We start from the raw sequence: 18,204 nt of genomic DNA on the forward strand, positions 1-18,204 counted from the left end.
TAGTTGTTGTCCAACTCCTGAGGTGCCTGCTATTGGACTTGGAACTTCTCCAGTTCCATATGATTCAAATGTTGTTAACTCTTCATCAATGCTGGAGAGTTGGAGCTTATGTTTTGCTTTCCTTGCACCAGTAAGTCCACGACTTGTATATGTGGCATGTTTTGTGCCATGCTATGAATTTAGAAAGTTAATTTGGAATTTGAAATTTAGAAGCACACACAATATAACTTAATAAAAGGGATGCTTGATAAACATACCCAGTGCTAGAGAACGGGAAACGAGAAATGACAAGAGAGACAATGGAATGAAGAGAAGATATCAACTATACGTCACCTCTTACAGTTAAATTCAACAATTAATTAAACAAAATGAAGTTACATCATGAAAACCGAAAAATAAAATTACTAAATTTAGAAAGTTATCTCTGATATAGATAATTCGGTAATAACCTACTCTGACTGCTTCACATTGAAAACATTTTAGATTGAATCACTAGAAGCTTAAAGGACTCTTATTTTACAAAGAAGAATTGGAAGTTATCATAGATATTGCTCAGAAGTTAATCATTAATAATAACAATAGATATTTTAAGAAAAGATCCACATAAAATTCAGAAAACCCTTAGCACATTTACAACACACTTGGAAACTTTTAAAACAATATCAAAATACTATCAAATGTTAATAATATCCATTCTGTATTTTTATAATTATTATGAAAGCAGCAAAGACAAAATATTCCTAAAAAAATCACATCACAGTTCTACATTGAAAAACTATTCAAAAAATGTGTGATTTCAAAACAAATTTAGAAAAGGTTAGGGTCCTTGAAACTTCATTTGATCTTTAACAACTTTAGAATGAAAATTATTTTAAAACATTAATTTATCAATAAGGGACCTTCAAACATTTCATATACTAATTCAACATTCAGTAATTTAGTGAATTATAAAATATAAATTTAAAGAAAACTGAAATTCTCAGCTGGATCCTTACAGAGAAAATATGGCCTCAAATTTCAATGTAAAGATACAACCAAAAATCTATTACTCAAACCAAATTAATAAAATTTGTAATCTATTCATTCCCAATTATATCTCAAAATTACGATTCAACAAAAAAGTCCAATTCCATCCTTTTTAAACCCCTCCCTTTCGAAAGTCTATAATTATTAAAACCCATTCTGTCACATCCAGAGTTCCTGGGACGTTTGTTTAATTTGGAAAAAAGTTGTTACCTCAAAGCTGTTTCTTCAATTTGAATCTAGGCTCGGTGATCGAGCTCTACACGTCCAGATGGACAGGAGACAGTATACCCCAAGCTTCTAGGACTGTCATTGATTCAGAGGCATCTTAGTGGCTTAAAGACACCCATTCACAAGACATTCATGAACCCGTAAATTGATGGACTCATACATTGATGGACCCATGCTTTGATGGACCTGTACTTTGACCACTGTTGGAATAAGAAAAATAAACTAGGATAATACAAATTAACTGAACTTCAGTTATATCATAAAGTCAACCTACTTTGGGTTATATAAAAATCAAATCAATACTCATTACTTTAAAACACAAATAGACATTACCTACTTCAATATCTTGATTTAATAGAAAATAATTTATTTGTAATCAGGGTCATGCCCTTTATACAAAGAGATGAGTACGTAGTATTACATAATACCAAACTTTAATTCACTAGTTGATTGAACAACTTTTCATAACAAGGTCTTTCGAGTATTGTTGCAAGTTTGTTCAGTCAGTTCTCTTACATAAATTACATATATAGTCCAATTAAATAGAAACAAATGACATGATAGGTGTTTGCTCAAGAATCAAGAAAGCTTTTCATTAGAATCAGCAAAACAAATAAAATCTATATCACAAAATATTGATAGAACTCATAATAATATACTATAAACATCAGTCAATTTGGATTTAAACAACAGTAGTTGAAATTTAGGTTAATATCTTCCTCTTCAAAAATAAATTTTGAATGAAAAGATTTCAATTTCTTCTAATAGGTACTCTAAATTTCTACAAAACATATACCGTTCATTTTCTTCCAACATTTATCAGTCAGAATTATACCATCACCATCTCCCATTCAAATTGAAAGGACTATTCTCAATTATTATACTTTAATTACATTACAATAAATACTTTGATGGAAGCTTTCATCGATAATAATTTCCTTAATTATATTATAAATCTATGACATACCTTTAGTAGCAGTTATAGGGGGAAAATCTCCATTGTGAGGTGATAATTTGATAGGCTATCCTCTCTTCTCAATTAAAGCAATTACTGAGGTGGAAAAAAACTAAAAATGCTACTGGAACAAAAGGTTCCAGAGCCAAATTCTAAAAAGCCTAAAGCTGGCATGGAAGCCATGATTGACACAAAATATTGATCAGACAAAATTTTGTACTGCTTATGACAGAGGACAGCCGCTGAGTGAAGCTCACGGTACGCTTGCTTGTTCCAGGAGCTGTGTGATCGTCCATACTAGATAGACCTAACCAACGTTAACTGTGATTGGCAGTTACCATTTTATTGAAAATATTCATCACAATTTCTGCCAATAGAAAGGAACTGTAAAACTACAATTCAAGATACATTCTCCCACCAAGTGACAGCTATTTTTCCTTGACAGCTATAAATTCCTTGCCTTATAAGGTCATGAACTCAACTGATGCTCCAGGAAAATCATTGATTTTCTTAGTACTATAACTTCTATGCACACACTAACAGAGTCGACACAACACAACATAGAAAAGCAAACCAGCAAAGCAAACTGCTATACTGACTGACTTCTCATGATAATTTGCAAAACCATTCACAATTGGAACAATGAATATTATTACAGTTTAACAATTGGTGTTGTTGGTGGAGTAGGATATAATATGTGTTGTATTGATGCTGCTGAGGAAGGACAATGTTCTGATGATGGCAACTCCAGCTTGGATTGTCTCTCCCTATTCTTCACATGCCTGGAGTGGATTTTTATTCTAGGCTTTGGATACGTGGGATGCTTCTTGGATGCTCTTGATGGAGGTATTTGTGGTTGTTGAACTGGCAGCTGTTGGAGAGTTTTGACTAGGTTGGCTAGTGGCTCAGCTAGAGGTTTGAAGTGTTCCACATGTTTCTCTTCTGCAATCCGTCTACCCAACATGATTTCCCTATGCCTCCTTTTGATTTCATGCTTCAGCCTAGCAATCTCCAATATGGTAGGAGCAGCCTCCTCCAATGTTGGCTTATGGTTTCTTTGTTTGATATACATACTGGTCAATGTTTATCAGTATACTGAGGTCTGAGAGTTTGAGCTCAGTTATTTATACATCTTGGACCCATCCCAAGTGCTGAGTGCCACTGACTGAACAGTGACTAAACAGTGACTGAACAGTGACTAAGCAGTAACTGAACAGTGACTGAACAGTGACTGATCAGTAATTGAACTGACTGACTGACCACTGAGTAGAGCTGAGTGGATGACCCAACCATGCCATACAGACATGTTGAATACTGATAGAAAGACTGGTGAGCATGGTCATTAATCATGTGACAGGAGGAGTGAGGGTTATTGAAAATGTCCATGTTCAATAAGTCATGTCTAAACGGAGGAGGTGGAGTGGGAGTCGTTGAAAATATCTATCTTCAATGCCATTTTGATCTAGAGCAGCATGGCCATGTTGATCTAGAGTGATGGGTCTCCCATGGACATCTTAATCTAATAGGTCTACCATGGACATATAAATCTGGTGTGATAGGTCTCCATGACCATCTTAGTGTAGAATGACAGGTCCTGCATGACCATCTTAAGCTAGAGTGATAGGTCCCCCCCATTGACGCCCCTAATACTGATAAAGATTGGTGGGCATGGTCATTAGTCATGTGACAGAGAAAGTGGAGTGGGGTCATTGAAACAGCCTCACTTGAAAGTATAGTAAGGTGATTTCTTACCTATATGAAGACTGAACAGTGACTGAACACTGACTGAACAGTGACTGAATACTATTGAATGCTATTATGTTAAATATAACTAGGAAAAAATATCCTTGTGATACTATGGTTTAATCACATTCTAGGATTCATATCTGAGACTCTTGAAAGCATACATGCTACCCGTTATACAGCAGAGGATATCTCATTACTGTTTGGATATTCAAGCTCCTTGTATATTCTATAGAATAATCACTTCTTCTTACATTACTAAATGGATAAAGAGGATTTGAGGAATAAAAATCAGCAATTCATTGCTACTTTTATTGAACATATGCTATTTTATTGAGGATCAAAATGTCCTAGGATACTTTTTCACAAAGAGAAGTATGTGGCTGTGTGCTGAAATGCCAGGTCCTAGAATTGAACATGTGAGATGTGTCTTCTACAGCTCTTAAATAAACACTGATTGCCCCCCCACTGTTGTGAACACTATATAATATAAACTCCAGATTGGGTGGGAGGCCTTCTGATTCATTTTTATTTATTTTTGATTTTTCATTATTGAATTTTATTAATTTTTTTTCAATCATTATAAAATGCTATTTAATTTTTTTCCAAGTTTTTTTTTAATTATTATGAGAATCTATTAATTTTTTTCCAAGTTTTTTTTCTTAGTTTTTTTTTCTAAGTTGTTTTTTTTTCATTATTAAATTTTATTTATTTTTTTCCGAAGTTTTGAAGTTTTGACCTTGACCTTAACCTTGACCTTGACCTTGTCCTTTGACCTTGACCTTGAGGTGAGGTTAGGTTAGGTTAGGTTAGGTTAGGTGAGGTTAGGTTAGGTTGGGTTTGTTGTGGTTTTTTTCTTGTGCTAGGACCGGCATTATGTAGCTACTATTATGCTTATTTAATTATATTCTCAATGATATGTCATATCATATAGATTTTGTAATATGTTTTGAATATTCTAATTCGCAATGAATGAAATTGAAATCGAAATAAAGAATGAAATATCATACAGTTTGCTCACCATAGTGTCTGGCAGTGTTTCTGCTATTGGTTGAATTGTAGTATCGGACCGAGTTCATTTTAACTGAGAACTGATTACCATATCCCATTTTGGACCACACTAGATCGCGCTTCAAACACTCCATTCTTCCGATTTTATGTGGAGTCTCTCGCTTCAAAGTTTGTTTTGTAACGGCTCTGTAGAAATCATAATCCTGGAAAAGTTTTTACATTTGTGAAAATGATGGGTCAATTGAATAAAACTAGAATCTAGTCACTAATAACTAGTCATTAGTTTCAGCGATTCAGATACGATTACACAACTGACTCGATTCCTAGCATTCACTTAAAATACTGTATAATGAATAAATAAATTAAATTACTTGGTAATTGTATCAATAATTCAATTGCCCTCATGATAATAAGCAATGTAGTATTTTATAGTCAGATCTACGTTATAATGGCAGTGCTTGATAGCTATTAATGGCTATCCTTGTCTATCATTCAACGAAGCGGATAGCGCTATTTCTTTCTCGCTTTGCTCTGTTGCCAGATCATCTTTGAACAGTTCATTTCCCAGTTCCAACACATTCATGAGGATCTCCCAGTTTCTAGAGATTTGGCTAACCCTCCACCAAGGCGCCTCAAGTCAAGAAGATACAGTACTTGAGACTTGATGAGCAGGGGGAAATAAGAAGTGGGAGGGAGTTATGGAGACTGAGATGGTTGCAGGGAGAGGTCAGGAACAAAGGCCTTGTGGATGACCCTAATGACATTGTTCCTGGCACTCAGCTGAGACGTAGAGAGTGGTGTGGCCTTAACAGGTGGGAAGGTGTGCTGAGCTGATGACAGCAAGGGGTTACACCTCTGATCCTCTGTGCCAATGTGGAAAAATTCAATGAATGAACCACCTGATATCTGAGTGTCCACAACACTCCTATCATGCAGGGCTGACACAAGTTCATGATGCTGGAGAAGAGGCATGTCAGTGGCTCCACAGCTTACTAGATTCCATTAGTATTTAACATATTCAGTGTAAAATTATGTTTTTTCTAACTTTAGCCTATGAATTCATGTGCATATATAAGTTAGGCAAGCTACACTCTCTTTATCTGTTTACGTCTTCACTATCACCTGATAAGTGTTTGTTTTTGTTTTTCAAAATAAACGAGTGAAGACATTCTAATGTCAACTCTCAAGATAGAAACTTCGTTCTTTTTTATCAAGAAACCACTTTATTTCTCATTTATTTAACTGGTGCCGAAACCCGGAAAAGTTGTGTACGTTTTTTTTACACAGTGCATTACGTGACAGTGAATTATCCATAATTAGTGATTCACAATTGTGATAGTCGAAAAAATGAATACACAAGGAGGTGTTAACGCAAATATTGCCTCCACATCAAAAACCTCCGACGTTGAGCTTTCAATGAAAATGGAACAAGTAAAAACAGCACGTGCTCAATATCTTATGAGTATGATAGACTTGGTTAAACTTTTCAGTGGAGAATTAAAAGAGCTAGAATTGTTTCTAGAACGGATGAATGCGGTCTATGCTCAGATCGTCGCGAATAGTATGGACGAAATAACCAATGCTAATATTCACGCATATCTCCTATCAAGAATTAATGTTTCTGTATTGATAGTTATAGGAACATCTTTCAGTTCAACTTGGGTGGACGTGCGTCAAGCTCTCAAAGAACATTTCGCAGGCGCTCGGAAGTCAGTAACTACAAGTGCACTAAGAGTATTGGAAATATGTCGCGAAAATGGTGAATCGATTTCCAAATTTGCAAAACGTTTCGCTTATGAAGTGGAATCATTGAAAACGCGAGTATTGGATCCAAGTGTGGACCAGGATGAAAGTAAGTGGCGGAATAAGATTTATGATGAATTAGCTTCTGAAATATTGCTTCAAGCGCTACCAGAACGAGTAAAAACTGCAGTGAAGATTGCCAAACCGAAGTGCCTTGAGGAAGCTGTCAACCTAGTCAAAAATGAGGAGGCTGAAAGGGAAGATAATCGCCCAAGATACTCTGAATGGAAAACTGTGGAGAAGAAGCGTCGCAGATCACCTATGAGGAGCCCTCAATTTAATCAACCACGTAGGCAGCCACAACAAAATTCTCAATGAAGAAGAAATGAAAAAGCAGCTGGTCAAGAGAGGAGAACACCGAGAGATCGAGACAGGAAACCTGGGAAAGCAAATCGTGAATGCTGGGAATGCAAAGAAGAAGGACACTTTGCTCGTGAATGCCCATACATATATCGCAGGAAATCAGCCAAATTCGGAGAACCAATGGAAATGAATGCGATAAGAAGACATAAGAGAATTAAGAACTCTGAATCTGAGTCAGATGGAGAGTGGACATCTTACTCGTCAGATACAGGAAACAGCAACTTGGATCGGCGAGATAAACAATTCAAAAAAGAGTGGCCGGAGATAGGAAAAACCAAGAGAGCTCATGTGAGATCGGAGAGTGACGAAAAACGGGTTTGAAAATCGTGTTCTCCGCATATAGGCAGTGAGAAAAAAACATTATAAATGCGGGAAAGGAGAACTGCCTATTTTTTTTGTTAGAGACTGGGGCGTGCAGTGTTTGATAGACACGGGATCGGATAGCACGTTAGTGTCCATAAAAGCAGCATATAGAATTGATAGTGATCTAGTGATAAAAAACTGTGCATGTAAGATGAAAACTTTGACAGGAGACCAGGCTCTAAGTGGTGAGATTGTGTTGAATTTATTCAAACTGACAGGAATTAAGAAATCCATCCTAGTACATGTTGCTAATTTTGAGAACGGTAAATATGATGTAATAATTGGCTGTGATCTGATGAGAGATCTACAGAGTTCACCCTCATATAACAATGGACGTTGGGAAATTAAATTGGGGAAGTCACAAAACAGAGCAGTTATTGGCCGAAAAAGATCATTTTCTAATAGGAAGTGTGATACGGGAAGAAGGTGAAGATATTGCGAGACGTGTAATGCAAGAGTTCAAAGACACATTCTATATAGAGGGCCAACCTTTGACCACAACGGGAAGAGTACAGCATTTCATAGAGTTGGATTCTCCAGTACCTGTGTATGTTAAACCACGGAGATATCCTCACGCAATGAAGAAAATTATAAGAGAACACATTGATGAAATGAAGAGTCAAGGAATAATACAAAATTCGGTGTCACCGTTCTGCAGTCCATTGTGGGTAGTTCCCAAAAAAGTGAACCTGGAAAAGAACCGAAATTCAGAGTTGTAGTGGACAACCGCGGACTAAACAAAAGGACAACATTAGAGAGATATCCGCTACCCAGATTAGAGGATATGTTAGACAGAATGACTGGAGCTACAGTGTTCAGCAGATTTGATTTGAAAGCTGGTTATCACCAGATAAAGATGAATCCACGAGATATGGAGAAAACTGCATTAAGCTACGAAAGAGGACACTACGAATTCACACGTATGCCGTTCGGATTGAAGAATGCCCCTGCAACTTTTCAGCGGCTTATGGATGAATTTCTTTAAGAGGGTTAGAGAATTCAGACTAAAAGTTTCGCAAGAGAAATCTACATTTTGTCAGCCAGAAGTGAGATTCATGGGACATAATTATTATATCGAGCAGTGGTGTGAGACCAGATGACAGGAAAGTGAGTGCAATCAGAGAAATACCTGTACCAAAAAATTTGAAAGAAGTGAGAACATTTTTAGGAATGCTAGGATATTACAGGAAGTTTATAAATAATTTTGCTCACATGACTGAACCTCTCACTAAGATACTTAGAAAAGGAATAACATTTAATATTTCAAGTGACGTAGTTGAAGCTGTAGCGAAGTGTAAAAGAAGCGATCTGTACAGTTCCAATACTATATTATTATACAATAATATAGTATAGTAATATTGCATCCTAATTTTCCAGATTTGCATAAACCGTTTCTGTTGACAACTGACGCCAGCTCGGAAGCTATTGGAGGTGTTTTAGCACAAGGAGACCGACCTGTTGCATTTGCAAGTAGGAAATTAACTCCAGCCGAACGACGATACAGCACCATAGAAAGAGAATTATTGGGAATCGTATGGTGTGTAGAAAACTTCCGTCCTTACTTATATGGAAATGAATTTGAACTAGAAACAGATCATATGCCGCTACTTTGGGTAGACAAACTGAAAGAAACCTCCACTAGAATCACGAAGTGGAAGGAAAAATTGGCAGTATATCATTTCAAAATAAAACATATCAAGGGAACTGATAACGTGGTTGCAGACTTTCTATCTAGTAATATCAACCCCTTAACAGTTGACTCCGAATAAGAAAACATTATTGACGAATATTTGAGAGATAACCCAGTTAATGATGAAGAATGGAGCTCAGCATCATTTGATGTCGAATTACTTGATGGAAATGCACGACAAGAGCCAAATGGAATGGAGATATTGGATGATATAATCAATAATAAAAGAAACCAAATAATTCTACTTGGAAAACCAGATGGAGTTATTGAAACATCATAGGTATGGCCCAATTAGAACGACGACAGTAATCATCCCATCCGAAACTACAGATCGTGATTTCATGAATATTAATAGGCAGATAACGAACAGAGGAAAGATCTACTATGTTTATTCCGAGAAACAATTATTTTTGACAAAAATTAAGGATCATTACATGAATGAAGAATGGGATGAAGAGATCAAATTATCCATATGTTCTAAAAAGGTAGAGACTGTGGAAGATAAATCAAGGCAAAGTGATATCACCAAACAGTATCATACGGGTAGAACCAATCATCGCGGGGTCAAAGAAACCGTTCAACACCTTAGTCGTCAATATTATTGGCTGAATATGATTAAAACAGTAACAGAAGTGATAAGTGAATGTACAATATGTGAACGAGTCAAGTTCGACAGATCGCCATATAAGACACAATTACAGTTGACGCCTACTCCAGATAGGCCCCATCATACAATCGAAGTTGATGTGTTTCACTACAACAAGCAAAAATATCTCACTTCAATCGACCGTTTTACTAAATTAGCCACGACTTGGTCGCTGGAGAACAAGACGGCAAATTGTTTAATTGTGAATTTAATAAGACTGTTCGGACTGTATCAATGCCAGCAGTAATTAATTATGGATAGAGGAAAAGAATTCTGTAATAACCAAGTGAAAGCTATGCTTCAAGAATACGGAGTTGAAAGTCATTACACGACAACAGGTCATTCCAGATCACATTGAATGATTGAAAGATTACACAGCACGTTAACGGAACACCTACATCTTTTGGATGCTGATAAATCCATCGTCGGGGAGGAAGCAATGGCCAGAGCTATATTTGCCTATAATAATAGCATTCATTCTTTAACCGGCCTTACACCCCTGGAACTAATGGTACAACAGAAAAAACACGAACCAACCAGGAAAAAGATATGTGAAGATAAGGAGAACCGAGTCGCAAGTCATAATGCAAAAGCAGAGGAAACTCAAGGAAAAATCCGAGTTGGCGATACGGTGTTCAAGAAGAATCATTACAAGCGAAGGAAATCGGATCGCCGATTCATAGGTCCATACATAGTTCGAGCCCTCTTAACAAGGGGCCGATTGAAATTGAAGAAAGCCAATGATATGTCACCACGATTCGAGGTCGTACACATACATGAGATCAAGAGGGTCAAGAAGCGCTCAGAAGTTCTTCAATGAAGATTCTTAATATTTACTCTTCAATGTTTAATTTTTTTTTCACATAAATTTCAATTATTTTTATTTTTTAAATCTCAAGGATAGTGAAGACTGGGGGGGAGTAGTTAGGCGAGCTACACTCTCCTTATCTGTTTACGTCTCCACTATCACCCGATAAGTGTTTGTTCTTGTTTTTCAAAATAAACGAGTGAAGACATTCTAATGTCAACTCTCGATATAGAAACTTCGTTCTTTTTTATCAAAAAACAACTTTATTTCTCACTTATTTAACTTATAATTAAGGTGAAATATTTTTTTAATCAATTATTAATTATAAAAATGCATTATGAAATTATTGAATATTATTATTTCTTGCTTAATAAAGTATGATTGATTATTTTTAACGAGAATGAAAAGTTAATATTATATCAATAAACCTGCATCAGCTACCGTCTATAGAAGACATCGACAAGACAGAGGATCGGCAACGTTGTTCTCCTATCTTTCTCCACTTTCTTCATTTTAAGGTTTGACCATGCTCAAATAACGTCTTGAATGAGCTTGTTGATCCAGTGAGTATAGAATTAAATTCTATTCGGGGTTAAACCGAGCATGAGTGTGAAAAAATGTAGTAAAGGAATGTGATGTTGCTACTTATTATACTGCAGCTGACCTTTTCTGGACATTGGCATAACCACAGTTTGTAGGAGTCAGTCTCGAAGTAGGATGATTGTGTTATATTGTCTTCGAAATCCACCATCTTTTCTACTATGTTGGTAGAGCTATCTTTGTATATTTCAAAATAGGGAAGCAGCTTTCTCTCTCGATTTACACGTTTGCATCTAGGAACAAAAATTAAATTAGAATGATTCTCATAAATTGAAAATTGCATTTGTTCAAATGATTAATGAGGAATTATTATTAAACGAAAATTCGATAAAATGCTGTAAATCACCCCTAAGACTTCTGTTACTGCAAATATTGACAACAGGGTAAACTTCTAAATGGAAATTCGATAGACGCTACCATATTTTCCTATACATTCTTATAGAAGAATTCTTCCTCTTCCAAGTCTTCTCATTTATGGATGTATCTCCTTGATTAAGAAAAATTATATCGATTTCAGAAAAGGATAGGCAATACATTTAAACGAAACAAAGAGATGCCATGATCGTAGAGATGATCATCATCGAACTACTCTTTTTGCTAGAGGGGCAAGGAGTTTGGGTATCAGTCTTTACAATGCCTTGCCTCAACAAATGAAAATTTTAGAACTCGAAAAATTCAGAAGTGAATTGAAAAAAGAGCTAATCAAATGCTGTTTCTATTCAATAGGCCTACGTGAGTTTAATGAGCATTTCAACGGCAATCACTCATCCTCCAATGCTTTTATTAATTAAAAGTAAAATGACTCAACTTTGGAATTGACATGACCAGTCCTTATATCCCTCTAATAGGAGGTCACTGAATGATATAAATATCAAATATAGAATACAATAGTTATTTGTCAGCCTGGGAATCGAACGCGGTACCTCCTAATTGCTAGTCAGGAATTACCCTTACACCAAACTGACAATCTCTGATGACAATTTCAGATATTCTGATTCTTGGATGATAAATATAAATAAGGAAAATTTATTGGATCAGCTGTCTTAGCACACTTGAAATTTGGACAATATGAATGTCTTCAGACAACAATGCCTGTCGTCGTCGACTGCGGAAGTTTTCGCACAAACGGACGAACCCCACCTACAAGGTAGGTTTTCTATTGTGCGTATCCACTTACGACTGCGTATGCGTTAAGTTAAAATAGCAACTTTCTCAAACAATAAATCGTATCTATTTGTGTCGTATTCACTAAGTTGATATCGTAAGTCATTCCATTTGATATAACAGTGATTTTAATACTGAATACAATATAAACTGAATGGATATGATACAGAATAGATTAAATCTATTGTTTTGGATAGTTGCTATTCTTACTTAACGCATACGCAGCCAAACGCTGATCAGCACAAACGAATACCCTTGAGAGCTACAAGCCATGCAATCCTTGGCATTTTCGTCAGGGAAACAGCTGTTTCTGTTTTCCTCAATAAGGAAAAGTTTCACCTGAAAACCTTAGGGCCGGTTTCCGAGCTTGGGATTTAGCTAAGTCAGAAAAACGGTTTCCAAAACGGGGTGAAGTGGTAGTCCACGTTTAAATTAAATTCCAAGAAACTGCAAAATTATTGAACACAAAATAAAATAAAGAAAAACTCCAGCTATTCTGAATGATTTAGGAATGCTCCATTTCGTCAAGGCAAAATGTTTTCAATTATATAAATGAGAAAATAGAGATTTTCATAGAAACTACGACTACGCCCCGGTTCGGAAAGCCAATTTTCTGACTCCAGCTGTTTAAAGTCTAGAACTTGGCTAGATTCCGAGCTCAGAAACTGGCCCTTGATGCACAACTACCTAAACTTACTCAACAACGTCGCTCTCATGTCCCAATGTCGTCGTCGACGATGGGATAACAAACTTCATATTATTTTCTTCATTGCTGATTCTTATTTCCTGATATTCATTCGACGTGAAATCTTTCAAATAATTGTTGCTGTCGGCAAATCCCTGTAAGTATGTTGTCTCCTCCTCACTTATTATTTCTTGATTGGAGCTGTTGTGAAAAAAATTAATTCCTTTTTAGTATAAGCCGTGGAGTTACATCTGTGCTGCAATGTTTTATGAAGTATATAAGTATATAAGTATATAAGTATATAAGTATACAAGTATATAAGTATATAAGTATATAAGTATATAAGTATATAAGTATATAAGTATATAAGTATATAAGTATAAGTATATAAGTATATAAGTATAAGTATATAAGTATATAAGTATATAAGTATATAAGTATATAAGTATATAAGTATACAAGTATATAAGTATACAAGTATATAAGTATATAAGTATATATGTTTAAGGAGTATATATAGTACGTTCTACGTTCCAATAACAGTGGAAAAAGATAAGAGAACAGAACCTTTGATGTGATATAAACTGATCGTTTTTGTTCAATTTATTCGTCAATTTATAGGGTAGAAGTGGTAGATTTGCATAGCTTTGAAAAATCCTAAAAAATACATCTTTTTATAATGTGTAGCTCTGAAACCAAACATGGTAAAGTCCTGCGCGACGACTCTATTTATTAGACATTTTATTATCTTTAGCTTTGTATAGAACAACTCAAGGTTTTCGAAATTAAATGAAAAAATTAAATGAAGACCGAAATTTACAGGGTTTTGGAGGTGAAACCGCCCTCTGGCGTGTCAGATTCGAATTTAGCAACCCAAAATACATAGAACCGTCGAGAAAAATTCTTTGGAGGCTGTTTCTTGAAAAACGACCATTTGACTTGCCTAATACTTCACTTAGTATGCTGATAAGAGAAGGAAAATAAAAATAATTATGTTCAAGTTGTAAGAGTAATCTGGAATACTCACTCTTCTCTATCCTCATTGCGAGGAACTTCAAAAGTAATTGTTCCAACTGTGGAAGAATAATAATAAGAATGATCAAGAAAGGTTAAAACCATTCTAGATCTACTCCTTAAGCTTAAAGTCTACCATACTACTAAAACTGGGGTTAGACCAAACGAGCGAATGATTGGTCTAAACAATGATTAATAAGAATCTGGATAAAACCAGTTTGAAAGCTTTGAAGCCTTGAGAACTATAGTGAGGTCCACAATATAATGACAGTGAAGAAAGATAGGAGAACAACGTTGCCGATCCTCTGTCTTGTCAATGCCCTTTATAGACGATAGCTGATGCAGGTTCATTGATGTAATATTTACTGTTCATTCTCGTTTAAAATAATCAATTATATTTTATAAAGCAAGAAATTATATTTTTCAATAATTTCATAATGAATTTACATGATTAAGATGAAATATTTGGTTAATTATTATTTAATACCACCATAGAGAAACAATAGCGTAATAATAACTTACGTTATTATTTCTCTATGATTTTAGATTGTTGAAAGACGATCTGGCAACAGAGCAAAACGAGAATGAGATAGCGCTATCCGCTTTGTTGAATGATAGTCAAGAATAGCAATACCATTGCTAATCAAGCACTGCCATTATATCGTGGACCTCACTATAACATTGGATTCATATACTTTTGGAGACATGCTCTTCATACGGCTGTTGTCTCTATGTGTTTTATGCTCCAGGATTTGCGCTCTAGACTGTTTGATCTAATTCCAGCCTCTGCAATTAGCAGCAAAATTAGAAAACTTTTCGCTCACAAACGTAAGTCCTCAGACACTACAGAAAGTGCAGTCCTTGCCTCACTACAAAGAATGGTTCATTCAATAAATGGAATCAAATAAGTTGTATAAATTTTCTATTCAAATATATTGTATTTGTCTGTTACTATAGAATTTATAAACAGCTACCGGAAAACAGGTATTTTATGTATTACTTATGAATAAATATATATTTATAGATTATAAAAATAGTAAAATACGCATAATGAGATTCACTGTAAGGCTAGCTACACACACAACGATTTTTGTTCGTTCGACTTTTTGCCGTCCTTGAAAATTCTATTAGATTGAATAGATGATTTCAAACAAATGATGTTTGTCAAGTTCCGTTTAATCTGATAGAATTCATAAGAACGGCAAAATATCAAACGAACAAAAATCGATGTGTGTTTGCAGGGCTTTAGTCTAGTAACACACACATTGGTTTTTGGACGTACGATTTTTTGCTGTCATCATGAATTCTACCAGATTGAACTGAACTTGACATACATCATCTGTTTGACATCATTTGTTCAATCTAATATAATTTTTAAGGACGGCAAATAATCTTACGTCCAAAAATCGATGTGTGTGTAACCAGCCTTTAACGAGACGTAGGTGGTTGATATATTGCCAACAAATACACTATCCCATATTCCATATTCAATGCTCCCTATTCCATGTTGTGTACCGGAAATGACCTCGGAAGTGCATTTGCTTCCGATTGATGACGATTAGTGAGGTCCTCGTTATAATGACAATGGAGGAAGATAGGAGAACAGCGTTACCGATTCTCTGTCTTGCCACTGCCTTCTATTGGAGATAGCTGATACTGGTATACCTGATGTAATATTAACCGTTCACTCTTGTTTTAAATTGTGAATTAAATTTTATTCGCCAAAAAATCATAATCTTCAATGATTCAATAATACTTTTTATAATTGAGATTTAACATATTTTGCTGATAGAGTATAGCGTTATCTTCTTTGTCGAATGAAAGTCTAGGATAGCAATTGCACCAATGTTAATCAAATACTCTCATTATAACGTGTACCTCACTATATTGTAATATCCACAGCGTTTTGACAGAGTTGCATCATCATAATAATAATTATTATCATAGTGCCGGTTGCACAGAAGCCGGTTAAATTTTAATCGTAATTAATTCCACGAGAACCAATCAGAAAAGTCATCTTATCAAAAAGGCCTTTTCTGATTGGTTCTCGTGGAATTAATCACGATTTAAATTCAACCGGCTTTTAACTGGCACTTAGAAGTTCAAATACTATGAAAAACGAGCACATCAATATGGCATCTCATTGTATTCTTATAATATTATTTGACTGACTGTTTTTGACAACTTACGAAATTTTATTGGAGTCTTGAAGTTATTTCTTGCAACATATTTCGTTTCAGTTATTTGTATTTCATTAAATCCGTTCTCAAATGTTTTTTTCTCGATTTGAATGCCATCAAAAGCCTCAATGCTGCGCACAGGGGCTATTATATTTATGACATTGACAACTCGATTGAATGATAATGCCTGTGTTAAGAAACATACATACAGTGTTAGTGAAAATTATAGGAGCAGCTTAATATTAATTTTACAAAGATATCCAAAAAAGGCAGTTAAGCTTCTAGGCTTGATTGATGATAAATAATTGACATGGGTATTAATTATATTTCAGGCAGGTTCTCAAAAGTAATTCATTTATCAAGGCAACTAAAGGATATTGTTACTGAAAAGTATCTTAGAAATGCTTATTTTGATTTTTTCAGAGTATTATATCATGTGGTTTATTAATATATGGCAATAGCAAAAATATTCACAAAATTACTTTATTACAGAAAAAAGCAATCAGAGTAACATCCAATTCAGGTTATCTTGATCACTGCCGTCCCTTATTTATAAATATGAAGATTCCGACATGAATCTATACATCTTCAATGTCATAATCTATGTACGACAAAATATAGATAGTTGGAAGAAACGAGGTAATATTCACACGCACAACACTAGAAGTGGAAAACATCAGGATATCAAAGGCTATCTACGTCAATGAATGTATCTCAGTTTAGGGCTTACACTTTATAATCATCTGCCAGCGGAAATAAAAAATCATGTAAATGCAAATAAGTTCAAGAAAGAATTATATGACTGACTAGTTCCAAGACCATATTATTGCTCATGAATTTACCAACAATGTAACTCCATAACATATTGGATCCTATTCATGTATTAATTTACTGCATGTTTTTTATTTATTGTATGTTGTAAGACTACTCTGTGATATGTATTGACTATTGTCGTTGCTTATAACTTGATTGTTCCATGACAATAAACTATTATTCATTTTATTTATATAGTTTATTTATTTATTTATAGTTTTACAGTAGCTTCCATTGGGGCTCCTATTCGATTATGAAAAACTACTTTCCTGTCGCTTCAAAATTTTTGTACTCCATCTTCAAACCGCCATTTTGAATCCACCTTCATTTAATCGATTAGGAAGGTGGTCATCCAACTCATGTTTTCGATTTATCTGAGTTGAATGAGTCGATCATTTACAGTTAAAATATAACAGATCAATAATATATGTTCAAACTGTTAAGCTACGTTTACACCAAAGTTATTAACAAAATGTTAATTACTTGATCCTTATAAACTCTTATAAGATTGAACGGAACTTGACAAACTCATATGTTCATCATGTGTATGATAAGTTATGTTCAATCTAATAAAATCCATAAGAATAAAGTTATTAAATAACTTTGGTGTAAACGCAGCATTCGTGAATTTCCTATCCCCTACTTGATCGTATAAGCCGATTGTTTCCTTCATTATATTATAGACTTGCAGGTAACCCGTGCTCCGCAACAGTCTATTTTGAAACTTGATAAACTGAAAACTTGACCGAGTGGAATCTTGAAGAGTTAGAAGTAGGCCTGGAACCATCCTCGGTTAATTAAAAATCTATATGCAAAATTTCAAGTTAATCAGTCCAGTAGTTTAGACGTGATGATGCATCAAACATAATCCTCCTATTCCGTACGTGTATAAGCCAGTCCTTTCCCCTATTATAGTAAAGATAAGTTCTTACTTCATTTCTTAGAAACCTTCCTCAACTTAATGCCAACCTGGGAAAATTGGACTTGTTACTAATGTAGTTAGCAATTTTAACCATCTGTTTCGAAGTGGTAGTCTCTCTAGATTACAGTTCTATATATGGTATGTATTTATTTTCCTATGAATGAAATTTGAACATTAATATTCCGATTAA

At 34.9% G+C, this 18,204-nt stretch overlaps 1 protein-coding gene across 3 annotated transcripts in view; it reads right to left on the reverse strand.

The window, feature by feature from the left end:
* Nucleotides 1–18,204, reverse strand: part of LOC111064557 — a 595,337-nt gene that overhangs the window by 235,781 nt on the left and 341,352 nt on the right. For all 3 annotated transcript variants that reach the window (XM_039441820.1, XM_039441821.1, XM_039441819.1), the window contains exons 12-16: nt 16,289–16,466; nt 14,113–14,158; nt 13,098–13,286; nt 11,301–11,469; nt 4,974–5,166 (exon numbers count right to left, since the gene is read on the reverse strand). In XM_039441820.1, coding sequence (XP_039297754.1) covers nt 4,974–5,166; nt 11,301–11,469; nt 13,098–13,286; nt 14,113–14,158; nt 16,289–16,466 — 775 coding nt within the window. The remainder of the gene's footprint in view (nt 1–4,973; nt 5,167–11,300; nt 11,470–13,097; nt 13,287–14,112; nt 14,159–16,288; nt 16,467–18,204) is intronic.

This window comes from Nilaparvata lugens, chromosome X (assembly GCF_014356525.2).
Source record: "Nilaparvata lugens isolate BPH chromosome X, ASM1435652v1, whole genome shotgun sequence".
Taxonomy (NCBI): Eukaryota; Metazoa; Arthropoda; class Insecta; order Hemiptera; family Delphacidae; genus Nilaparvata; species Nilaparvata lugens.